Genomic DNA, 25,953 nt, shown 5'->3' with positions numbered 1-25,953 from the left:
TGGGCAGTGTGCTCCCAAAGGGGGAGCGCCACTCAGCCAGAAGCTGGGCTCATGGCTGGCCAGCACAGCAGCAGTGGCGGGAGCCTCTCCTGCCTATGCTGCAGGTGGGTGGTAAGGAGTGAGGGATCCAGGACTGCAAGAGAGATGTCCGACTGCCAGCTTTGGCCAGGGAATGGGCCTAAGCCGGCAGGCAGACATCATCCAAGGGGTCCCGGACTGCAGGGAACCCCCACACAGTGCACAAAATTTCGTGCACTAGGTCTCTAGTATATATATATCTATCCTATATAATAAAAGGCTAATATGCAAATCAACCAAACAGTGGAACGATGGGTTTCTATGACATGCACTCACCACCAGGGGGCAGACGCTCAATGCAGGAGCTGCCCCTGGTGGTCAGTGTGCTCTCACAGGGGGAGCGCTGCTCAGCCAGAAGTTGGGCTCACAGCTGGCAAGTGCAGCGATGGTGGCAGGAGCCTCTCCTGCCTCTACAGCAGCACTAAGGATGTCTGACTGCTGGCTTGGGAGTGGGCCTAAGCCATCAGTCGGACATCCCCTGAGGGCTCCTGGACTGTGAGAGGGTGCAGGCTGGGCTGAGGGTTCCCCCCAAGTGCACAAATTTCATGCACTAGGCCTCTAGTGTGCATATATACACACACACACACACTGAGTGGTCAGATTATTATGATCTCTGAACTCATAATAATCTGGCCACTCAGTGTATATCCTATATAATAAAAGGCTAATATACAAATTGTCCCCTCAACCAGGAGTTCGACCAGCAGGCAGGCCGGCCAACTGCCAATGTCCCCCCCACTGGCCAGGCTGGCTGGACCCCACCCACGCACGAATTCATGTACTGGGCCTCTAATATATATTTACACTGAATGGCCAGATTATTATGTGTTCAGAGGTCATAATAATCTGGCCACTCAGTGTATGTATATATATATATATATGTGTGTGTGTGTATGTATATATATATATATATATATATATATATATATATATATATATATATGTAATTTACAGACAATTGCCAGGCATCTAGTAAGTACTTCCTAAGTGTCATCTGCCATTATTATTATTACATTACCATCATCATTTTCAAAATCATCTTTGATCTCTCTTGTTATCCCATTCTATAATGAAGCTAAGTTGCAGTACCACTGGTGGGGGCACAAAAAGTACCAAACAGTTTATTTACAAAGCTGTACAAAACTACACAGTGTGCGGGGCAAGGTGGGGAGATGCCCTGGGACCCTATCCCACAGGCTGCACCCCGGCTCTTTTTTGCAGGAGAGAAGAGGAGGGAACGCCTTTACCCACCACGGCTGGTGTTCTGACTGCTGGGTCTGCAATGAGTCTCTCTGCTTTTCACTAACAAACATTTTATTTCCTCACTTGCTTTTTGTGATCACCTAGAATCCCACACCCCCTAAGTGAGGAGGACTTAGTGTGCATCTTGGAGACCATATTAGAATGTCAGTCCATAGAAAGGAAGATTGGATCTCTTTTCTCATCAATTCTGTGCACCACATCCAATAAGGGACCCACCCACAAAAAGGAGGAGGAGGAGGGAGAGAGGGTAAGGAGGAAGAGAAGCAACAAACTTTTCAGTTATGCCAAAGGCTGGCATGTTTCCACCCACCTCAGCATCTCAGATGCTCTGATGGTCAAACTGAGGGACCAAAGGGGCGTCTGCCACCTGGAGGGTGGGAATCAAATTCAAGAACTTTCTATCAATCACCCAGAGGACTGATTCAAGAAATAAAGAACGGGAGACTTGGAATAAATGTTTCATTGGTCATGATAATCAAAAGATGATGGTTAACACACACACACTCAGACCTTATCCCACTTGTTGCAGGGCTGAAGCAACACCTCCGGGGCCCCCCACCCGCTCGCTGGGCACCGTGGCCACACCCTGCAGCCGCTGCCCCACTCAGGACTCTGCCCTTCCCTCAGACTTCTCTGTTTTCAATTTCTCAACATGGTGCCTGGACGCTCACGGTTAAGAAAAGCCAAGGACTTGACCTGAGTCTGCGGTGGGCAGGGTTGCAATGTCCATGAATCCTTCTCCATCTCCCTTTCCCACCTCTCTCCTCTCCCCTCTCCCACCCCATCATTGTTCCCCAGAAACAAATAGGATGGCTTCACTGGTCAATTCTTTACATGTACAAACACCAAAAGCAGAGGGAACACCCCTGGCCGCCCCCCCTCCCCCCAAACCCCAGTGCTGCGAGAGCAGCCAGCGGCGGGCGAGGCTGTCTCGGGAACGCGGAGCTGCTGGAGCTGTCCGGCTGTTCTGGAAACTTCTTTGGCCTCTGGGCTTTACCTGGAGGCCTCTTCCTTCAGCTCCTTGTTTTTCCGCACCTCTTCTGCGTGCTTGTCCTGGGAGGGAAGGGAAAGGAAAGGGCAGGTTACACGCAAGGGGAGAAAGGGAGGGACAAGAGAACCCAAAGAATGGCCACCACGGGAAGTGAAGAGCAGGGTCTCAAGGAGTCCTGAGAAGGGACAGAAGGTGGCAGGTGAGACTGGCAGGAGGCAGGTGAGTGAGTCTGCTGGTGTGGCCCCAGGTAGTTCACTGACTGGGGCCAACCTCCCTGAGGACCCACCTCACGATGACCCCAGTGCCCACCAGCCTCTTCCTCCCTCATCTGGCCATCCTGGGGTTTGCACTGGGGATGCTACTTGACTTAATAGAAGCAGCCGCCCAGTGTAGCTGCTAAAGGAATGGGCAGAGCAGACGGGCCTCATTGCAGGTGTCCCCTACACGCACCTTGACTGCCACTTTTATTTCTTGTCTGTCTCCTTATGAGAGTTGTCTAACCCCATGGGTGAAAGAGGAGGGCTCTTCAAGTATAAATGGACTGAAGAATTCTTGGAAGTGCTGTCCAACTCCAGAAGGTGAGCTTTCTTACAGGTGTATTACAAGAGCCCTCTTTTGTTTCACAGCATGATGAAGCCACAAGATGGGCTCTGACTTCAGAGGCCTGTGAGCTGTGTGACCGTGACCAACTCACTTCACTGGGCAGGCCTCAGTTCTCTGGTCTTTAAAGAGAGGGACACACACGGGAAGCTCCTTTACTGCTAGAATTCTGCAATTTTAGTGTTTACCTATAGGGCTTACCATTACAAATCATTCATTGTGCACAGATCCAGGTCCTCTACTGGGGGACTTCCTTGTGGGCAGGGGGCATGCCTTGTTGGTTTTTGTATTTTCCATCCCTCCTGTGGCACCTTGCTCATGGGAGGTGCTCAATAAATATTGCCACTGCCAGACCCTGGCATCCATCCAGATATAATCACATCCAGATATCAAGAATCAGCCTAGAACACGCACACTGAGATTCCTAGGATATATCTTAAACTACCAATCTGTCCCTGCAGAGGCCTTAGAATTTTCCATGATCCTGGGGAAAGTATTGGGAGTGGTGCGTCTAAGGCAGTGGTTCTCAACCTTGCTATGTGTACCAGCATGACCTAGAAAGAATGTTGAACTGCAGGTCCTCAGGCACCATCCCTAGAGAACCAGCATGAGTAGATCTGAGATATGATCCACGTACCTGTAGTGTTAAACTTGACACCAGGTGAGTCTGGTGCAGGTGGTCAATGACCCCACACAAATACTGACAGAGACATTGTTGAAGGTGCCCCTGGCCTGAGCCAGGGCAGAAACCACACACCCATCTCTTTCCTTCATTAGTGGACCAGGTTGAATAGAGGTCAAGATCCCAGAGAAGTGAGGCCCACTCGAATGTCTGCTCCAACATCTTGCTTCTTTGAGTCTTACCTGACCTCCAAAGCTATTACCCCAGAGTCTGGGTCTTCCCAATCTCTCAAAATCTACCTCCATGTCCAGGTGAGCTCCCTGGGAAGAACCCTAGGTTTCTGGACTCCATTTCCTTGGCCTCCAGTGACCCCCTGTCTCTGACAAAAGGCCAGCAGGACAACTGGGTGCTGGTTTCCCTGAAATAAGCATTGAAGGAGCCACCTGGATGCAAAGCCAAAGAACTGGGTTCCAGTCCCAGCCTAGTGGTTGTGTGCCACTGGGCAAGTCATTTGACCTTCTCTGACACGGTTTCCTCATTGGCAAAACAAGGATAACATCTGTCCTGCTTACCTCATGGATTGGTTGTGAAAATAGGGGTATGATGAAATAAGAAGTGTTGGGCAGTCTTTCAAATACCATGTCGTGCTCTAAGCCTCCATCATTTCTTCTGGGTTTGGTCCGAGAGCCATGCCTCATCCTATCCCAGTCCCAGGTTTTTTTTTTTTCCTGCAAGAGTTTGCTCCTAACCATCCTTCAACAACTGAGGAAGTTTGAAATTAGACAAGATCACTTCCCTCCTATCTAGTACTTGATGGAGGCCTTGCTGCCCCCAGAAGTATAAGAGCAGATGGGCTGCCACATGCTGGCCAACTGCAGGGCCTATGGAACATTCAGATCCCCTGTAAAGAAACTAGAACTTTCTAGTAGCTGTTGTGAGGGACCTGAGACTCTAGGTGGATAGGCAGGAAGGAGTGGGGACCACGCTGCTCACCATGGGACGAGGCCACCGATCGGGTCCCGGGAGTCACCGCGCAGCAGGCGGCTCCTGGAAATAAAACACAGAGCTGGAGCTCTCCCAGGAGCTGCAGGAGAAACTGGGGCAGCCTTGAGACTCAGGAAACGAGGCCAACGTGTTCTTAGCAGAACGGGCTGTTATGCTGCTGACACGGAGACCAACCTCAGCTTCTCACGTTTCTCATATTTAGGTGACACCATTTGGTTTATTGACAAAAGCCAGCATATTGGAAAGACTCATGACTCCCTCAGTCCATATCAATAGAGTTGGAAAGAATCATATTTCCTGCTTAATGGGCAGCTCAGGTCATCATGCCCCTGGCTTAGAGCCAAGAGCTCAAGTCAGCATATTTCATTGAGTTGAATTGGTCCATTCAAGGATAAAGCCAGGAGTGTACAGCTGCTTGTTTATTCCTCCTCCCTTGGGTTCTCTAGGTGATAAGAGCTTGAATCTCCCAGAGACAATGAGAAATTTCAACTGTGTAGCTGTGCAGCACATCCTCCAAGGAATTCCAAAGCTCCATTTATGTTTCTTGCCTATAACTTCCCAAACCATCCCTTGGAACTCGTTAAGGACCCAGCCTAGCAGAAATATCCTCATTCCTGCCTGAGGCTGCCTGCTCCCTGAAGTGACAAATAGGTCTATGCTACTTGCCATGGAAGGAAGAGCGTGTCCTAGGAGTCTCCTCTCTGATTCAAGATCACTTACCTTCTCTTGCAGCCGTTCCAACATGGCAGCAAGGTGGGCCTCTCGGTTCTCCTTATTGGATTCCATCTTCTGGGCCAGTTTTTCTTTAGCCATCTTGATGAAGTTATTGTTTTCCTCAATGGCTTTTTGGATCACCTCCCGCTCATGTTCCCGTTTCTCCGCAAGGTGCTTCAGGAGCTCAGCTTCCTGGTACTAGGGATGCACAGAGGGAGAAAGAGACTCTTGAAGGTGAGCACACAGGGTAAATTTTTATCATCTGACTTAAAAGCTCCACACCCAGAACACATGCCTCCCTGAACCTGGTCCCCAGCCTACTTCCTAGATTCTCCACCATACCCCCAATTCTCTTTTCCTCATGACCATCATTCAGTCGTTCATTCATTCATACATTCACAAATACTAAATGACCATATACTACTAGAGGCCTGGTGCACAAAATTCGTGCACTGGGGGGGGGTTGTCCCTCAGCCCAGCCTGCACCCTCTCCAATCTGGAACCCCTCGGGGGATGTCCAACTGCTGGTTTAGGCTACAATCTCAGGTAACCCAAACACCCCCATCTCTCATTTTCAGACCAAACCTATCCTTTCTTTTTAACCCCCAGGAAATTAAGAGGTGACTTGTGCTCTGACCACCCCCAATCAGGATGTGTGCATTCAGTGCTCCCTGCCAGCATCCAGGGACACCTGTGGGATTGGGCCTAAACCGGCAGTCAGATATGCCTCTCACAATCTGGGACTGCTGGCTCCCAACCGCTCGCCTGCCTGCCTGCCTGATTGCCCCTAACCGCTTCTGCCTGCCAGCCTGATCACTCCCTAACCACTCCCCTGCCAGCCTGATTGACACCTAACTGCTCCCTGCCAGCCCGATTGCCCCCCACTGCCCTCCCCTGCCAGCCCGGTTGCCCCCAACTGCCCTCCCCTGCTGGCCTGATTGCCCACAACTGCCCTCCCCTGCCGGCCATCTTGTGACCACATGGGGGTGGCCATCTTGTGCAAGGGCATGATGGTCAATTTGCATATTACCTCTTTATTATATAGGATATGCCAGGCACTCGTCTAACAACTTGGGAAAGAACAAAGTCTAATAGAGATAACATACATAAATAACTCAAACCAAACTAGCATGTGACATATGCCTTAAGAGGCAGAGAGGAAGTGCTATAGGAATCCAAGGGAGGAAAATATTATTTTCTGTTTGCAAGATGAAGAAAAACGTATACAAAAATTGGCATCAGAGGTGGGCCATAAGAATCAATAGGAAACAGCAGACCCACCAAGGAGCCTTCTTCTCCCTCCCCAGTTAAGGAGCCCCCTTTTTACTTGTCTAGTCTTTTCCTAAATCCTTATTGTTTGTCAGTGTCTTACTCTTGTTGCTATGCATATAAGGCCACCGCTTGGAGGTAGGTAATGCAGTGCCTTAGCCCCCTAACCAAATTGTAAGCTCCTAGAGACCAGGGATGTTTACTTCTTTGTTTCTCTCCATGATGCCCCATTTTCTGCCCTGGGGATGGGAAGTGCTGCCTAAATATTTGTAGGTGGATGGTGACCTGACCCCAGCTCAGAGCCACCACCTGTTTTCTCCAGCTCCTTCCCCCTCCTGCTGAGATGGCGGGAAGAAAGGATAGCACTTACTTTCCTTCGCTCTTCAGCCGCTTCTAGTTTCTTCTGTATCTCTTCCAGCGATGGGTCTCTCCGCCTGGGTAGGGAGGCATTGAACTCGGGCACCCCATCAAAGGAGGGCGGCTTCAGGATGACTTCAAAGGACTGGCCTGAGGTGCATTTGTTCAGCTCAATGACTTCCATGTCAGAGATTACACACCAGTTCAGGTCCACCGTGTCAGCTGCAGAGAGAAAAAAAAGGGGCTGCTCATCCCCTGAAGACTGCATGGGTACCCATAAAGCATACACACATCCGTGGGAGACCTGGGTGCCCAAGACAAACCAATGGCCAAAGTTCTGGGTCTGTCCTCAACGTAGCACCTAAGTTCCATGGGCTCTGAGGGGGCTGAAGGAGTGGGTAGCCACAATGAGGGCTCAGGCTCCAAGTTTAAGGCCCCAAGATACGTGATTTCTGATATTGGCTGTAGCAACTGCTTTTGCTTCTGCCACAAGGCTCCTCCCATAGTTGAGCTCTTGCTCAGATTGTCATCTATGGTGGCCAACCGTGTGCACTTACCCACCACCCACCACCCATCCACTCCTTCACTCCTTCTCCCACTACCAGTCTGATGGCTCAGCCTGTTGATGCCTCTCCCCCTCTCCCTCCTACCCTGCTCTCTTCTTTCTCTCCAGTCAGCACTGTCTTTCCGCTGGCTTTGATCTTTTCTCCTACACTGTCTCCCACACCAGCCTAAACAATGGAAAAAAACAATCTCAGGTAACCCAAACACCCCCATCTATCATTTTCAGACCGAACCCATCCCTTCTTTTTAACCCCCAGGAAATTAAGAGGTGACTTGTGCTCTGACAACCCCCAATCAGGATGTGGCCATTCAGTGCTCCCTGCCAGCATCCAGGGACACCTGTTCTGGGACCTGTCAGCATGGCTATCACAGAGCCTCCTTGGGCAAAAGTCCTCTTCCCACCTCTGGGCTCTCTCCCGGAATTCTCTACCCTTCCCAGAGGAAGCTTGGTAACTATGGAATCTAAGGATGTGCACCTGTCTCGCCTCCTCTTCCAGGCTAGGTGTTCCCCAAGAGCATAATCTCTGCTTCACCCCTGCACCCTCCACAGCATCATTTGTTAAGCGAATGAACAAAAGCTGAGATCAAGAGCACTCTGCACAGGGTCTGAGTCAGACCTTCGCCTGCTGCCTACTCCCCAGACCCAGCCCCCACGCCTGCCTTTACATGGTGCTTAGACCCTCGGAGTCCGCTGTGGTGATTTTATTGGTTCTGGGAAAGCAATGGTGACGTGGGGAGGAGGAGAGGTTCAGGAAACTGGGGTGGGGGTGCTGTACTTATGGCTATGAGCCACAGGAACCCTCCCCCCATTCCTTTCCTAACCGTGGCCCTCACTTACCTTCGTATTTGTAGGATGACTTGTTCAGGGGATCGGCCAGGAAACAGGAGCAGAATAGGGACACCAGCGGGAGCTCCTTCATCTTCTCCTTGTAGGCTGTGGGAACACCGGCAGGTGAAGACGGTCGCCCTCCCCTTGTCTCAGAGCCAGCATCTGTGGGAGTCTGGATGCCCCAGCAGCCGGGGGTACCAGGCTCTGCAGAGGCACCCAGACCCATCCCTTGGCTGGGGACCCAGCCCCCTTTGCCCCAAGCGGCCCTGCTTAGGACTCCTGTGTGTGATTTGGACCCAGTTCTGTCCACCTACTAGAACAGGAGCCTTCCAGAGCACGCGGATGACACCATCTTTCCCCTAGCTAGCACATCGTCCCCCTTCCCAGTGCCGAATGGAAAGTGCTCTCAGGGAAAGATCCCACGCACCAGCCCCACCCAGCCAGGCATCCTGGACCAAGCTCTCTAGTTCCCCACAGCTGCCCAGGATTCTCCATTTCTTATGCTCCAGGCAGTGTTTTCCTGGAAACACTGGAGCTAAAGAAGTAGGGAAAAAAGCTCACCCCCACCCCTCTGCTCTTGCCTCACTGGGTGGCAAGGCCAGGCTGTGGGCGCCTTCCCTGGCCTTCCCAGTACAGAGGGGCTGATGTCCATGAGAGCTCAAGTGGTACCCCTACCACTGTCTAGTCTTTCCGTGTCTGGGAGGTTTTGAAAACCAGGAGGTCACAAGTCATAGCCCACCCCCACCCCACCCCCACCCCTGGCATGTGTTCCTGGCATGGCCCCCAACCCCACCGCCTTGTTTTAAGCTCAGGTACGTGCCGGCTTTCTCGGCTCTCAGCTAATGCCCAGCGCGGTGCCTGGGCATGCTCCTCCTCATTTCCATTTACAAATTGAAAACATAATTGACTTAAAAAATAATATACATGGCCCTAGATGGTTTGGCTCAGTGGATAGAACATCGGCCTGCGGACCGAAGGGTCCCAAGGTTGATTCCAGTCAAGAGCACAATCCCCAGTAGGGCGTGCAGGAGGCAGCCAATCAATGATTTTCTCTCATCATTGATGTTTCTATCTCTCTCTCCTTCTCCCTTCCTCTCTGAAATCAATGAAAATATATTAAAAAATAATACATGTGCATGGCAATTCCTTTTTAAGGCACACACAGAGAAGAGCAAAAGGAAAAAGAGCTCAGCTGTGATCCCACCCACCATCTAGTTAGAACCTCTTGCAACCCTGGGTATAATTCTTTTCTCTTTTCCTGTGCATATGTAGGTACATATATGCGTGCACAGAATTAACCTGTGCTGGTGCCCCATCACTTAAATAGGTTTGTACCTACCAGCGAGGGTCATGTTTTCTGGGATGGGAGAGCTGAATCCACTGAGAGTCACAGAGTAGGTCTGTCACCAGCTCAGGATGCTGTTACAAACCTGAGGAAAAGAGAATATTTTACCACTGACAGGTTATTTGCACAAGGAAGCAGGGAGGGAACCCCAGGAGGTGCCTCATCGGCTCCCACCTCCAGGCTCTCTCCACACACCAACCTTTCCCATACACCAGCCACCGCTCCTGCACAACCCCAATCAAGTTCAGTTTCGAGGCACCTGTGATGATTTCGGAATTGGTTTCCCAGTCTCAAGCCTCCTGAGTATGCAGACATGTGTTCCCAAAACTGTATGGATCAAAGGTTGGTTGTCTGTCTCCCTGCGCAGCTCTCTGGCCTGGCCCAAAGCAAGGGTTAGGGTGAGAGACAAATCCTAAATCAGAATTACCTTGGAGATGTTGGCAAAATAATGGTGGTGCTTCCCTATGACCCATTCTCATATAGGTGAGAAGGAGTTGGACAGAAGATGTCAAAATACCTCTCCAGGTGCCTTCTCACTCCCTCCCCCCAGGAACCACTGTCCTAAGCACTCCTCACCTCCACTTAAGACAACCCCAGACTATGAGAAGAACAAACATTATTAAGGAATAATGACATCAAAATGTAGTGCAGAGCCCTAAGGTTTGGCTCAGTGGTCAGAGCATCAGCCTGTGGACCGAAGGGTGTTTGGTTCGATTCCTGGTCGAGGGCATGTACCTCGGTTGTAGGCTCAATCCTGGGCCCTGGTCAGGGTGTGTGCGGGAGGCAATCAATTAATTGATCTCTCGCTCACATTGATGTTTGTCTCTCCCTCCCCCTCCCTCCCTTTCTTTCTTTCTTTTTAAAAATATTTTTATTGATTTCAGAGAGGAAGGGAGAGGGAGAGAGAGAAACATCAATGATGAGAGAGAATCATTGATTGACTGCCTCCTGCACGCCCCCCACTGGGGATCAAGCCCGAAACCCTGGCATGTGCCCTAACCAGGAATCAAACCATGATATCATGGTTTGTAGGTCAACACTCAACTACTGAGTCATGCCGGCCGGGCCGCCCTCCCTTTCACTCTCTCTAAATATCAATGGAAAAAATGTCCTCCGGTGAGGATTTAAAAAAATAAAAGTAGTACAGAGATAGTAAGCGGTGTGCAGGACTACTGTGGGAGTACAGAGACGAGACTGTATACTCCGCACCAGGCCTGGAGAGCCAGATAAGGTTCTCTGGTGTTAGCAGCACACAACAGAGTCTTAAGTGGTAAGTCAGAATTGGCCAGGTAATGGCAGGGGGGCATTCTGCCAACGAACGGCATATAAAGGGTGGAGGTAAGAAAACTTGGTCTCAAGTGATCTCAAGCTGGCTGATGCTGGACCAGGAAGTGTGAAGGAGGAAGAGGTGGAGAAACAGGAGAGGTGGGGAGGGAGCAGACTGGGGAGTGTCTGGGGACAGTAGGTGACAGGGCTCCACTGAAGGCTACTGTTGGGTGGAGTGAGAAATAGGCAACAGTGAGTGGCCATCATGGGGACCACTCGTTCCTTGGCTACGGTGATGGTTAACTTTTGTGTCAACTTGACTGGGCTAACGGATGCCCACAGAGCTGGTAAACATTTTTTCTGGACATGGCTGTGAGGATGTCTCTGAAAGAAATTAGCATTTGAATCAATAGACTGAGTAAAGATAGCTCTCATCAATGAAGGTGGGCCTCATGCAACCCATTGAGGGCCAGATAGAACATAAAGGTGGAGAAAGGGCGAATTTGCTCTCTGCTTGAGTTGGGACTTCCATGTTCTCCTGCCCTCGGACTTGGGAGCTCCTGGTTCTCAGGTCTTCTGACTGGCCTGAATCACACCAGCAGCTTTCCTGGGCCTCCAGCTTATAGACGGCTGATTGTGGGCCTTCTTGGCCTCTGTAATTGCATGAGCCAATCTTTCTTAATAAATCTCTTTCTATGTATCTATATATACCTTATTGGTTCCGTTTCTCTGGAGAACCCTGACTGATGCAGACACCCTCAGTGGTCACTGTGCCAGCAGAGGGTGGCAGGAGCCAACAGCTTCCCTGCCAGCATCCTCACAAGACAAAGGACCCTGAGACTCACTTAGAACCGCTTTCCTTCCTTAATGAAGTGTTTTCCCTCTGGGGGCCAGGGTCTGTACTGGCTGGAGATGGGCAAGGAAGCCACGGGAAGCATTGGGCTCAGCTCCAGTTTTAGGGCTCAACCAGTGAGGAGTCAAACACAGACTTCAGCTCTCTTACTAGCTGTCACCAGTCAAGTCACATGTCTAACTTTGCTTTCCCCATCTTAATGCTGCAGAGTTTTACAAATTAGATGAGAAAAGCATAAGTACAGCATCCAGCAAAACTGAGGTGCTTCATAAATGTTAGTTTCCATTCCTTGGCCTTTTCATCAGAGTGGTTACCGGGTACCACACGCCGGCTTCAGAGTCATTGCCTCTGGTTCCCACTGGCCCTGCAAACACTGTCATCCCCATTTGCAGATGAGGAGATGGAGGCTCAGGGGGTTCATGTGGCTAGAAAGTAAAAGGATGGAGCTTTGAAGCCAGGTCAGTTGGCCTTGAAGTGCTCTATTCCTGCAGCGTCTCCTTATGCTTTAGAGTCAGAGGCCCTGCCACGCCCTTCCCGATGCAGCACAATGGGCCTCTCTCCTCAAGTCAAGCTGATCCTGACAGTACCAGTAAGCCTCTGAACAGGGAGCAGGCCTTCGAGCCTGGATGTGACATCCGGAGTCATGAGCCTCCATTCTACACCATCTCTGCTCATGACTCGGCTGATTGTGCAACTGGTAGAGCGAGTGAGCCCTTGCCAAGAGAGGGAGCGGCCTCCGACTTTACCCTGAGAAAGCAAGGAGACTGAGCTGAGTTTTTCCTAGAGGAGCAGGTGCCTGGAGTCAGGGACCATGCTCCTCAGTGTGAGCTGGGAATGATAATTAAGACCCCACATTTATGGAGCACTTCGCAGGTTACAGTTTCTGTCACCCACATTGTCCCAGTTGATCTTTGCATGAGGTTGGGCTAGGCCAGTGGTCGGCAAACTCATTAGTCAACAGAGCCAAATATCAACAGCACAACGATTGAAATTTCTTTTGAGAGCCGAAAACCGACTTCTGCGCATGGGCCACGAAGTTTCAATCACACTGTACGTGCGCGCCCACACGTAGTATTTTGTGGAAGAGCCACACTCAAGGGGCCAAAGAGCCGCATGTGGCTCGCGAGCCGCAGTTTGCCAACCACTGGGCTAGGCTGACAAGAGAGGCGTCATCAACTTCATTTTCAGATGAAGAATCTGGGGCTCAGAGAAGTTAAGACTTTTGGTGAAGGTCACACAGCCAGTTGGAGGTAGAGATGGTTCTATGATCCAGGTCGTCTGATTTGTCTATTCTTCCTTATGGGCAGTGGAAGGACTAGATGTTAACTGCTCATTCTTCCATGGTGCTGAGGACTCGGGAAAAGCCAGTCTGGCCTGAAGATATGATTTAATTAAAATCTGTAATAAGTGCTTCCTACACTTCTATGGAAGATACTGTGCTCAGAGTTTTAAGGCAGGAAGAACCAGGTAGAGAACACAGGTCCGCGGGGCAGAGAAGGAAGATCAGGGCAGGGCACAGGAATCACCCTAGATACAGATGGGCAGAGGTATGCGTGGCTAAGGGCTTTGTAGCTGAGAGCACTGAGTCTCACAGGGTTGGAATCTGCATAATTAAAAATATGTATTTATAGAGCATCTGCTATGTGATAAATGCTTTCACTTTAATTTTCATAATACCCTGTGACATAGGAATTGCTATCCCTGTCTTATAGATGTGGGAATTGAGGCTCAGAGAGGCTGTGACTTTCTAAGATCACTCAGTGTCCTGGGTTGAATGGTGTCCTCCAATAAGGTATATCCAAGTCCTAACCCCTGCACGTTATAAATGTGGCTTTATTTGGAAAGGGTCTTTACAGATTTAATTAAGTGAAGGATCTCAAGATGAGATCATTCTATATTAACTGGGTGGCACCTAAATCTGATGATGTGTCCTTAAAGAGACGTACAAAGGAGAGACACACCGAGAAGAAGAGCATGGAAAGGTGGAGGCAGAGGTTGGAGTGATGCTGCCATAAGCCAGGGAATGGCCCAAAGCCACAGAAGCCACTGGAGACTTTGGAGGGAGTATGTCCCTGCTGACAACTTGATTTTGGACTTCTGGACACCAGACCTATGAGAGAATGAATTTCCGTTGTTTGAAGCCACTGAGTTTGTGGTCATTTGTCCCAGTAGCCATAAGAAACTAATGTACCCAGTAAGTGACAGAGCCGGGGTTCAAAACCCATCATTCGTTTACCTTACCCCACTACCAGTGTTTTTACACAGTCTGATGTTTTCCTCAAGGTAATCTGTGTACATGTGCCTATGGGTACCCGGGGATCTTTTAAATCTTTGTGGCAATAGTTACATCATTTCTATTGCACTCAAGACCCAAAAGATGTTGCTGCCCATGAGATATTCTGAGAAAGGGCATACTAGTAAGGGGTCAGTGAGGAGGGCATGACTCTGCTGAAGGGCCCAGTGATGCAAAGGGGCCTAAGCCATTGGCTGGTGGCAGCCGCAGCAGGGAGCCTGACTTTACCCCTAATTAACCTGTGGGATCAGTGTTGGGTGGGGCTGGTCACACAGCCTCCCCAGCACTCAGCCTGGCTGTGAGAACTCCAGATCATCACATGGGTTGGACCCAGATTGAAGGCACACCACTCGGAAGATCTAGTGATGTTAAACTAGGGCCCGAAGGCCCTTAAGAACAGTTCTTAGGCCTCCCATCTTAGACACTAACTGCCCAGGCCATTCTTTTGGGAAGGTCCAATCAACCCTAAGGCCCACAACCAGCCTTAGTCCTAGAGGACAGGGCCCTACAAGCTTCTCACAGTGCGGTGGGATCTGTTAAGTGGCTTGGTGGTTTGGGTCATGTTGTCATGCCTGCAGCACCTGCAATGGCGTGGGGCCAGCAGTTCTGTCCTGGCACTGTCAGAGAGGGGGCAATAAGGGTGTTATTGCCCAAGGTCAGAGAGAATGCCAGGAATTCCAGGAGGCAGGACAGAGATTGAGATCATGGAGACCAGAGCAGGCATGTGGCCATGAGGTCAGGCCTATCAGTGGGAGATTCTAGGAGGACATCATACATCAGAGCATCATAAGACAAAATCCCAGCTGAAGCAAACCTCTAGCCCTTTTCTGTTAAGGCAGAGGCCAATCCCAGGCCTTGGGTAGCCCCTAAGAAAGACCAGCAAACAGAAGGCATTCAGTGGTGGCAAAGATCAAAGGGGCCCTTTTGATCAAAGATCAAAGGTTGATGTGTCACAAAAAACTCAGGTGTAACTACAGAACCAGAGGTAGAGCTCCCAGTGCTCGCTCCCACGTACTCCTGATGGACGCAGACAAGAGGGCAGGGCCACCCTGGGCAGCCCAGTGCCTGTGCTGTCAGTTATGATCCAGCATTGCAGGTGGTGAGAGTGACTCAAGCTTCGGATGCTAAAGGTGAGAGTGTGATAGGCTTATTATGCAATTTAGTTTCTGCAATGCCTCTAATCTTGGAATGGCTTTGGAACTTGACTGTGTGATGGCTGTGCAATGGAGCTTCTTGGAGGTTAGAGGGCGCCCTCTGGGCTGCATGCAGGGGGCATTGGGACCGATTGCTGGAATAGGAAGGGGACGATCAGAGACCTCCAGACTGGGGAAAGAGTTTGTGTTTTATCTTCAGTTCAGTCGGAAGCCACTGACATCTTTTGAATAAGGGGAGAGGAAATGGTGATGCTGATAATAGTAGCAATAATAATGGCTACCATTTCTTGAGCACCTGATTTGTACCAGAAAAATCACAGACATTATCTCAGTTTATTCTCTGAGGTTCTTTTATAATGAGGAGATGGAAGCCCAGCAGAGTCAAGTTAATTGCATCACGTCCTACAGGGAGTAAGGGGCAGAGCTGGGATTTTCATTCTAAAGCCTGGCTCTACCTTTAGGTTATACTACTAGTGCAAAAAGATTCAACTAGCTCTGGCCAGTGTGGCTCAGTTGGTTGCGATCATGCACCAAAAGTTTGCTGGTTTGATTCCCAGTCAGGGCACATGCCCGGGTTGAGGGGTCAATCCCCGGTAGGGGGCATGCAGGAGGCTGTCGGTCAATGTCTCACTCTCAAATCCCCCCCTCTCTCCCTCTCTTTCTCTCTGCCCCCATTCTCCTCTCTCTAAAATAAAAAAGGTTCATCTGGCAGCATGATCTTGGGGGAAGATGCAGAGGGGAAGGCTAGAAGCTGAGACTCGGCAGAAAGTGTTGAGGACCTGCCTAGAACGAGTTAACCCCTGGACTGTTGGCAACCCACCCAGCACTGTCTTACTGTTTGCAAACCGATCCATACATTTCCCCCAGCTCCAGCATTTAAGAATCTGTATATGGAAAAGCAAGTAATCACATATTTTCTTCCTGGTGAGCTAAACCACTAGCATAATTAATTAGTGATAGCCCCACCAGGCCGTGAGCCAGGACCATCTGGAGATAAGATGCAGGCTGAGTAAGTTTTTATTTTTTGTCCTCACCTGAGGAGATGTTTATTGATGTTGAGAGAGAGAGGAAGGTAGAGAGAGAGAGAGAGAGAGAGAGAGAGAGAGAGAGAGAGAAACATAGATCAATTGCTCATAGTAATTTAAAAAAAAATAATAGTAAGTTTTGATTAGAGGTGAGGGCGGCTGAAATTGAAGGTCTAGAATCAGGCTGCTGACTGATGAGGGATCTCATGGATTCCCCAGTTTCCCCTAGAACAGTGGTTGGCAAACTGCGGCTCGCGAGCTACATGTGGCTCTTTGGCCCCTTGAGCGTGGCTCTTCCACAAAATACCATGGCCTGGGTGAGTCTATTTTGAAGAAGTGGCATTAGAAGAAGTTTAAGTTTAAAAATTTGGCTCTCAAAAGAAATTTCAATTGTTGTACTGTTGATATTTGGCTCTGTTGACTAATGAATTTGCCGACCACTGCCCTAGAACATCCAAATGTCAGAGATGGAAAGACCCAGCCATTACCTGCCAGTGGTTTTCATCAGGGGCAGCTTCACTCCCAGGAAATATGTGGGACTTTTTGTTGGTCACTAGATGGGAGTGGAGGTGGGATGGGGGTGGTACTTGGGGGTATTTAGCGGGCAGGGGCCAGGTAGGTAAAGTATCCTGCATTGCACGCAACAATCCCACACAACCAAAAATAGTCCCTTCTGAAGTGCCAATACGCTTCCCCCAGGAACCAAAGATGCTGAGATCACACTGATTTGGATCAGTTGGTGGCAGAGATAAGATCGGAGTCCAAGCCTCTGGATTCCAGTGCCAGCACACTCCCCCTCACACTGATCCCTTCTCTCTCCCCGAGACCAGGATGTGCGTGAACAGACCACATGGGGGCCACTAGAGCAGCATACCAAGATGGGAATGCATAAGGGACACCACAGCAGGCGGACTTATTCACATGACCAGAAACAGTGACCCACACTCCCAGGCTTTCTGTAATGCAGTCAATGACCAGGCGCTGACAGAGAAAAGCAACCAATTCTCAGATGCCAGATGGCCATTGATGGGGTGCACACCTGACCTCCTAAGGTGCCTCTGACTGCCCACACGGCCAGAGTGAGCAAGCATGTTATTTGTCACGGCAAGAAATGCCTGGAGAGGGCCCGCAGGATGTGTCAGTTCCCCTGAGGGCTATTTTTGAGGGAGAAGAACCTAATGCAAAGCTAAATGGTTTGAGTCGAGTGGCTCCTGGCAAGCGTGTTCAGAGGCTGTATGGGAACTCTGCACAGTCAAGGCATGGAAGCAATGAGTTCCGACCCGGGCTCTCTGGTCACAAGCAGTACAGGAAGGTGGCTCTTAGGTCCGGGCCAGTTATCAGTCTTTTTAAAAGTCCTGCTGCAGTTATGTATTTACCTGAAATAAGCTACCCAAATGTCATGGAGTCATATCATTTCTGTACAGTAACCCTGGTTATTGCATGCTCATCAGAGAGTCGGATGGGCAGGCATATTTTATTTTGGTTAAAAAATAATAATTTTTTCATGAATGTGGTTTTCATTCTTTCCACAATTACTATTGAATATTTAATTCTGTGCCAGGCACTCAGCTAGGTCCTCAAATAACCACAGGGTGTTTGCTTGTTTTTTGATGATAAAAAGTGAAACAGGTCCCCTGGTTGGGAATTTGGAGCCTCTGGGACTTTCACAGATGCTCTGCGGGCCTCGGGCATGCTCTGGCAGTCACACAGAACATGCTGTGAAGGGACAGGAGTAGGTATCAGCGCACAGGCCAAGGTGGGCTAGCGAGACATGCGGAGGGAAACCGGGCAAAGCAGAATAGCGTGCGATTGACTGGCTTTGGGGGTCTGGCGTTTGTCTAATCACCCCTTCCGGTTGGCTTCAAGAGGAAGAGAGAGTGGGAACCGTAGTTAAGATCAACTTCCAGCCAGTGGCCAACAGACTCAGAAAGGCAGCTTCAGTCGTGCTTCTAGGAAACAAGGAGGTGTCACCTATTGGCAAACACAGAGCTCTGGGGGTTGTGTTTTTACACTGGGAGGCAAGCCAGACAAGGCAAATGAAGCCTGGATCACCGACAGCCCCAAGCAGCCCAAGTGATGGCACTTGCTGGGCGATTTCTATTTTGAGTCAATATATACAGAAGGACCAATATAGTGGAAGCAAAGTTCAGGGGCACAGACCTCCATTCAGTGTCACTGGACGGAGTGCAAGGCTTTGTGACCCAGGACCGTGTGAGGTCCTGGGGTCAAAGCACTTGGAGCAATCAGCATATGGAACAAGCTTGTTTAATCTTATTGTAGTCACAACATTAGGAGTATTCTGTAGCATTTTACAGTTTACCAGGCACTTTCATAGGCATATGTATGCATATATACATTTTATATGTAATGTTTTAATTACAAACATATTGACATCATATTTCAGAACAGCTATGTGACAGAGAAAGAACAATCCCTGTCATCTTGCTACTTTTTGCTATTGGCATTTCCTTGTAGTTTTTTTTTCTTGTGCCTATTATCTGTAATCTGGGCATGTATATTTTATCATCTCATTCTCCCCAAATCCTATGAAATAGGTACTATTATACCCACTCTATGGATAGCCAGTTCAGGTAGGTGACTTGATTTGCCCAGAAGTCATAGAAGTAAAAAATAATGAAGATGGGATTTGAACCCAAGCCTTCTTATACCAAAGGCCATGTGGTTTCCGGTAGAGTCCCATGGTACTCCCTCAAATCCAAGGCCAACCATAAATGGAAGCAAGACAGATGGCTGCCTAGAGCGTGTGGTTGAAGGGTGCACAGAGGCGCAGTTGCCCCAAATCTGCCTCTCAACTGTGGGGGACCTAGGTGCTTACAACCTTCATTCCCCAACCTTTTTCAGATGAAGAGACAGAGGGTCCAAGAGAACCAGTGCCTTCCCCAAGATTAAGTAGCAGTGACAGAGGCCGTGTTCAGGCCTGCATTTAGCTACGCTAAAGGGAGACTCTTATCTTTTGCAGTAATACTCTCGCTTTCTTTGTTCTTTCATGCTTCTCCAATGCTTTGTAAGTTTTACATCTTGTGTTCATCTTGAAGTTAATATCATTTATACCTACATGTCACTACTTTGAGAATAAAACAGTACCTAAAGGTTTTCTTGGTGTGAGATGGTTTTGTCCGAGTGGCCTGGATTTTCAGTTATGAATTACCGCTATTGATTTATTTATTGAGAACCAACTATAAGCACTATGTGAGATACTAGGAAGGAATACAATGATGAATTGAACAGACGTATATCCTAGCCTCCCGATATTTGAAAGTTGCATTCAGCTTTATAAACATACTATAAGCCTGGTGCACGAATTTGTGCACCAGTGGGGTCCCTTGGCCTGGCCAGCGATCAGGGTGATCGAGGCCATTTCACCCAGTCCCGGGCTGGCCAGCTGGGGAGGGACTGAGGGAGGGCTCCAGGGCGTGTCCGGCCTGTATCACCCAGTCCACATTGGCTGTACCCTAGCAGCAAGCTAACCTACCAGTGGAAGCGTCTGCCCCCTGGTGGTCAGTGCACGTCATAGCAACTGGTCGACTGAGTGGTTGACCAATGGGTTGGATATGTAGCATATTAGGCTTTTATATATATAGATTGATTACAATTAGACAATGACTCTAATTCTAATATTTTCTTTCTTCATGACCATTATCAATATTCTTTTTGTACTAGAATTCTGTAATTTGATAAAAAATTTTTGCTAAAAAATTAGCAAGACTACTTCTGCAGTAATTTTTTTCTAGGAAGGACTCATGGAATACTTGCCGAGTCCTTACATACCTGGTTTGATGGTAGGAGCAGAAGACAGACAGACCTGTCCCAATATCAATAGTTAAATTGTGTTCGCACTGTCAGCAGACAGAGCCTCTCACCTGTTTCTACATATGCTGGTCCTCCCTTAACTGCTGGGAGAAGCTCCAAGACCCCAGTTAATGCTTGAAACTGTGGATAGCACTAACACTATGTACACTCTGTTTTTTCCATATACATGCATACCTTTCACTTTACGGAAGTGCTCTCAACCGTGGGGAACTTTACTGCTTCTTTTGACATATCTTCACTGGCAGCATCGCTACCCTTGCACTTTGGGGCCATTACTAAGTAAAGTAAGGGTTACTTGAACACAAGCACCGTGATACCATGACAGTCGACCTGATAACTGAGACAGCTACTAAGTGACTAATGGGTGGGGCACAAACAGCATGGAAACTCTGGACAAAGGGATGATCCACATTCCAGGCAGGACGGAGTGGGACAGAGTGAGATTTCATCATGCTACTCAGAATGGCACGCAAAGTAAAACTAATGAATTGCTTATTTCTGGAATTTTCCATTTAATATTTTCAAATGACTGTTGACCAAGCATAACTAAAACTGTGGAAAGCGAAACAGCAGATAAGGTGGGGGGTGGGGGGGAAGCACTACTGTACTCACTTTGAACCTTGCTTCCTACCTGGTCTGGATTTCTGGGCACTGACACCCAAATGACCCACTGGAATTCTGCACTCTGCCCCCCCTCCCCCACTGGACCTTTTACTCTAGTGTCTGAGCTCAAATCTTTTTTCTGATTCACACTCCCTGGTTTGTTCTCTGAACTCCCGGGTTGCCTGGGCCCTGTCACATGTTAGGCCAACCAGCCCAGACTCTGCCCCTTCTGATCTGTTCTGTCCTCCTGTCTCCCACCACCCACCTCTGACAGCAGGACCCTGAGGGGGTGGACACATGGCTGTCCGGTTTTTTATTTTTATTGATTTCAGAAAGGAAGGGAGAAGGAGAGAGAGATAGAAACATCAATGATGAGAGAGAATCATTGACTGGCTGCCTCCTGCATGCCCTGCACTGGGGATTGAGCCCACAACCCAGGCATGTGCCCTTGGCTGGAATCAAATCTGGGACCCTTCAGTCCATAGGCCGATGCTGTTTCCACTGAGCCAAACTGGCTAGGGCTGGCTGCCAGTTTTAATTGATGAAAAAAGCCAGTGAGCTTTGATGGGGGAGGTTGAGAGGGGTCTATGGGGCGGGGTTAATATACCCACATCTATCTTTCTAGTGGGATTAAAAATGCAAATAATAATAATAATAATAATAAATAAATAAACAACCCAAAACCCCAAAATTCTTCTTTAAACAGCAGAAGAAAAATTTTTGGTCTTTATTCCTCCCCAAAGAAAAGCAGAAAAAGTAACCTTTCCCAGACTATCACATCTCTAAATATAGCAAATTCTCACTTTATGAGCACACTGAATTGTACATGATGAATGTTTATTTCCCAAGCTGAGAGAGAGAGAGAGAGAGAGAGAGAGAGAGAGAGAGAGAGATAGTTTGGTTCTTATAAAAATTATAAAATAAAAATTACATTTTGCATATTTTATAATTTCGATCCCCCTGCAAAAAAAAGTCTCATTTCTAACCATCCGTGACTTCAAAATGTCTGGGAATCCTATGCCTCCAAATGGGAATCTCCAGGTAAGTTGATAATAATATAAAATATCTAGGGAGAACATCTTAGGGGTTCAGGAAAAATGTAAACCTTTCTTTGGTTATGAACTTTATTTTTTAAAATATCCAATTATTTAAAATCAAGAACATAAAAGATCTGAATTTTACTCTTCTTTCTATATTGTTACTATCCTCTCTCTCTCTCCCTCCCTCCCTTCCTTCCCTGTGTCCCTTGTTCCGTTCCACTGCCTTTCTCTCTGGATCTCAGTTCATCAATCTTTGTTGCTCTATTTTATTTATTTATTTTTCAAAAATATATTTTATTGATTTTTTACAGAGAGGAGGGAAGAAGGATAGAGAGTTAGAAACATCAATCAGCTGCCTCCTGCACACTCCCTACTGGGGATGTGCCCACAACCAAGGTACATGCCCTTGACCAGAATCGAACCTGGGACTCTTCAGTCTGCAGACCAACGCTCTATCCACTGAGCCAAACCGGTTTGGGCTATTGCTCTATTTTAAATCTTATCAGTCATCCCATCTCTGTCCCATAGGGTGAACGTGGTTCAAATGACCTTGTTGAATGAAAGAAGGCAGCCAATCCCACTTGGCTCTTGGATTTCTTTTCTTTAAAGTTAATATATTTTTATTGATTTCAGAGAGGAAGGGAGAGGGAAAGAGAGATAGAAACATCAACAATGAGAGAGAATCATCGATTGACTGCCTCCTGTACACTCCCTACTGAGGATCGAGCCCAAAACCTGGGCATGTGCCCTGACCGGGAATGGAACTGTGACCTCCTGGTACATAGGTCGACACTCAACCACTGAGCCACACTGACTGGGCTCTTGGATTTCTTTTATGAAACCAAATGAAATCTAGATATTAAGCAAAAATGGAAGACACTTCCATTACTCCAACGCCAATAGTATGTCTCCTCAACAGTTTGCTCAGGACACAAGATTTCTCTTTCTTTGATGGGTCCTTAGAAAAAAAATATCTCCCTAAAGAGATGGAATTTTTTCCAGTTAAAAAATACTCGGATTTAGTTGGACCTTTGGGCACTTATCACCAGTTACCTGGTAATAAGGGCACATGAATAAGACAGTTCTCCTTGCAAGGAATTCAGTCTGCAACATGCATGGACCTTGAGGACATTATGCTAAGCAAAATAAGCCAGTCACGAAAAGACAGATATTGTGTGATCCCACTTACATGACAAAATATAGAATGACAGTTGCCATGGATGGGGTTGGGGAGAGGAATAGGCAGTTATTGTTTAATGGGGACAAAGTTTTAGTTTGAAGAGATGAAAAAATTCTGAAGATGATTGGTGATGATGGCTGCACAACAATGTGAAGGTACTTAATGCTACTGAACTGTACACTTACAAATGATTAAAATGGTAAATTTCATATTATGTGTATTTTACCATGCTTAAAAATTAAAAAAGAAGTTTATGGTCTAGTAAGAGTTATCAATAGGTTTACAATCATATAGTTAGAAAAAGAAATTAGAGGTCTCTCAGCCCAATGTTTCTCAAACCTTTTTCTTACTGGAATCCATAATAAAGAATTGCATTTATATCATGATCCAGTATATATATGTCATGCTACTGATATATACATGTATATCTACCTAATAAAAGTGTAACATGCTAATTGACCGTATATTCGTGACACCCACCAGCCAATCAGGAGTGAGTATGAAAATTAACCCAACAAAGATGGAAGGTTAATTTGCATACGCAGGCGCTGAGCGGCTGGGGGCAGGGCAGGACGCTTGCGTCGTTGCCATGGCGACGACACAGGCTTTCCGCACCACCCCAGCCACTCCGGGCCTCTGGGAGGTGTGGGAAGGCGGAAAGGTGGCTCCGGGCGGGAGCGGAAAGGTGGCTCCGGCCAGAGCCAAGTTGGTGCTGGCAGACAGGGGAAGGAAGGCCCATATGTATACATGTATATATATGTATATATCAGTGCATATATATATATATATATATATATATATATAATCACTGATACATACACATACGTTTAGACAGACATACACATAGATGTATACATAACTGAAATACAAGCATAAGTATATAATTTATATTTATATTTATAAATATATATATAACTGAAAATATATTACTAGCAAATGGTACAGGAAACATTATTTACTGTACTATAGAGAATGTGTTCTGATTTGTTTTTACACAATTTTATCCCATTTTATTAAAAAAGTCAGTTATAATCCACAAATTGATTTCACAATCCAATAATGGGTCTCAATCTACAGTTTGAAAACATTAATCTAGACCAGTCTCCAACACAACGCAGAAATCTCTATAGCCACCCTGCTGGGTGGAAATCCAATTTCTGCTTGAGTGCTTTTCGTGTTGGGGAACTCACTCCCTACCATGCTCTATGGTGGGTCCATCTAGCGATGAAAGATTCTCACCCACTGCCAACCTGTCCCAGAAAGGCTGGGACCCACTGACAGTTGTGCAGGCGCTGGAGATGATGAGTGGGCTTCCAGGAGAGGTGAAGGGATAGTTCCAGAAAGCAAGGTGAGGGCTTGGGGGCAGCTGAGGAGAGGGGAGTTGGCTGGCCCAGAGTATAGGGCAGGCTCTCTGAGAGATTCAGCTGCATTGATCAGATCTCTCGCCTCTGGCTCCTCACTGCTCCGGCACTGTGATTATTTCCTCATCTGACAGATGATCTCACACCCTGACTCCCTGCCTGTGGGAGGGGTTTCCTCCCCCTCGAGGGGCCCCTCCTCAGTAGACACAGGTTCTCCTACCTTCCCTCTCAATCTCCCACCCTCCTGCAGGACTCCCACAGCCACCGCTGGCCAGCCTCCTGCTATACCCTTGGTCTTGAAACACAGGGTATCCCTGCCCCAATGTGCAGACATGGGCTGCCTGAGCCCCCACCAGGAGTTGTGGAGACCTGGTCTTTTTCAGGACAATGGGACTCCTCCACACAGGACTGTGTCTTCCCGGGAGGAATAAAACAAAAACAGCACCACCGCGTGGGGATAGCTGGCCACTGGACATCAACTCCCTGGGTCCTGCATGAGAAGAGGACCGTGCCTAAGCCACAGGCGAGGGTGGTGGGCTGAAGGAGGCGTGGACTGGCTGGGCCACAGGCAAGGAGCAGGGCGTGGCAGTTGTGGTCTCACAGTTTGCAGCTTTACAGCCAGCCACCCTCCCCAGGTAGGATCAGGTTGACCTCAGGGTGGGGCGGGGCAGGGAAGAGGAGGTGATCTCATTGCATCCTTAGAACCAAGAGAAAAAAGTAACTTGGTGCCTACAGCGGGTAAAGAACGGATGATACAAAGGGAAAGGAAGAGGAGAAACGCTGGGGCTGAGAAAAGAAATGTAGGACACAGAGCAGCCTCTAGCTTGAAAGGGTCTGGGGTCAGAGCCAGCTCCAGGGAAGCCAGACTCTGAGCAAGACCTCTCTCCCCAGCCCCAAAACATTTTTTATGCAGGAAAAAAAACTCACCATGGACATCTGACCCAGGCCATTCCCGCCCATCCTCTCTCTCCTGAGCTCTGGAATGGGAGGACCGCCGGCAGCCCACCCTCTCCCCTCTGCGGAGACCATTCTTTTCTCCTCGCCCAATTTCCTCCGGGATTTGACAAAGTTTTATTGATTGCGTGAAACCAAAAGGCAACACAATGGGTGCCATACCCCTTGCTGCTTCTCCTCTTTGAAGCTGCTGGTTTCCTTTTTCTTTTATCTGAAGAGCCTCGCATAATTTGCATTTCATTTCTACTTACCTGCAGTCCAGTTAGAAGCGAGCTGCTCCCTTCCTCACTCCCTCAATTAGTGGTACCCTGGGCTTCTCTCCACATCAGCACCACTGCTCGGCTCTCGCTATGACATCACCTCCGAGCTCTCTGATTGGCCAACAGTGGGTTGCTTGGCAATTGGACAGTTTCCTCCGGCGGCGGCGGAGCAGGGATTGCCTGAGTGAGTAACTCTTAGCAGGCCAGAGAGTGGAAGATGATGTCAGACAAATAGCCTGCTTGCCATGCCGCCTGTAGAGCGGGGGAACCAGAGGGTGAGGGTGGGGATGAAGAAAGAAAGAGGGAGTGGTACGGGAAGGTGGGGGCGAAGGCACAGCTTGCAAGCTGAGCGGTCCAGCGAGCGACAGCACCTGGAGAGGGGGGACTGATGAATGGTTTCCAGAATCGTTAGCTCTTTCAGATCTGGGGGTGGGAGAATATGGAATCTAGAGAAGTCAGAAAGCACAGATGACTCCTAAAAATAGCTTCCCCGAGG

The 25,953-nt window shown here is 48.4% G+C and overlaps 1 protein-coding gene across 4 annotated transcripts; it reads right to left on the bottom strand.

The window, feature by feature from the left end:
* Positions 1-1,783: 1,783 nt before the first annotated feature.
* On the bottom strand, positions 1,784-25,570 carry STMN4 (stathmin 4). 4 transcript variants are annotated; one of them, XM_080673348.1, is made up of 8 exons: positions 25,449-25,561; positions 9,632-9,722; positions 8,302-8,397; positions 7,550-7,630; positions 6,913-7,121; positions 5,280-5,471; positions 4,548-4,601; positions 1,784-2,394 (listed from the first exon to the last, which is right to left on the bottom strand). In XM_080673348.1, exons 2-7 carry the CDS (start codon positions 9,642-9,644, stop codon positions 4,581-4,583), a joined length of 612 nt encoding a protein of 203 aa, XP_080529474.1. In that variant the 5' UTR covers positions 9,645-9,722; positions 25,449-25,561; the 3' UTR covers positions 1,784-2,394; positions 4,548-4,580. The 4 variants fall into 4 exon arrangements, with proteins under 4 accessions (XP_080529474.1, XP_080529473.1, XP_080529476.1 ...); XM_080673347.1 differs by lacking the exon at positions 4,548-4,601; XM_080673350.1 differs by lacking the exon at positions 7,550-7,630.
* Between the last annotated feature and the right edge of the window lie 383 nt (positions 25,571-25,953).

This window comes from Plecotus auritus (genome assembly GCF_963455305.1).
Source record: "Plecotus auritus genome assembly, chromosome: 6".
Classification (NCBI taxonomy): Eukaryota; Metazoa; Chordata; class Mammalia; order Chiroptera; family Vespertilionidae; genus Plecotus; species Plecotus auritus.
Note: the sequence above shows the minus strand (reverse complement) of the source record. Positions and strands in the feature narration are given on the sequence as shown.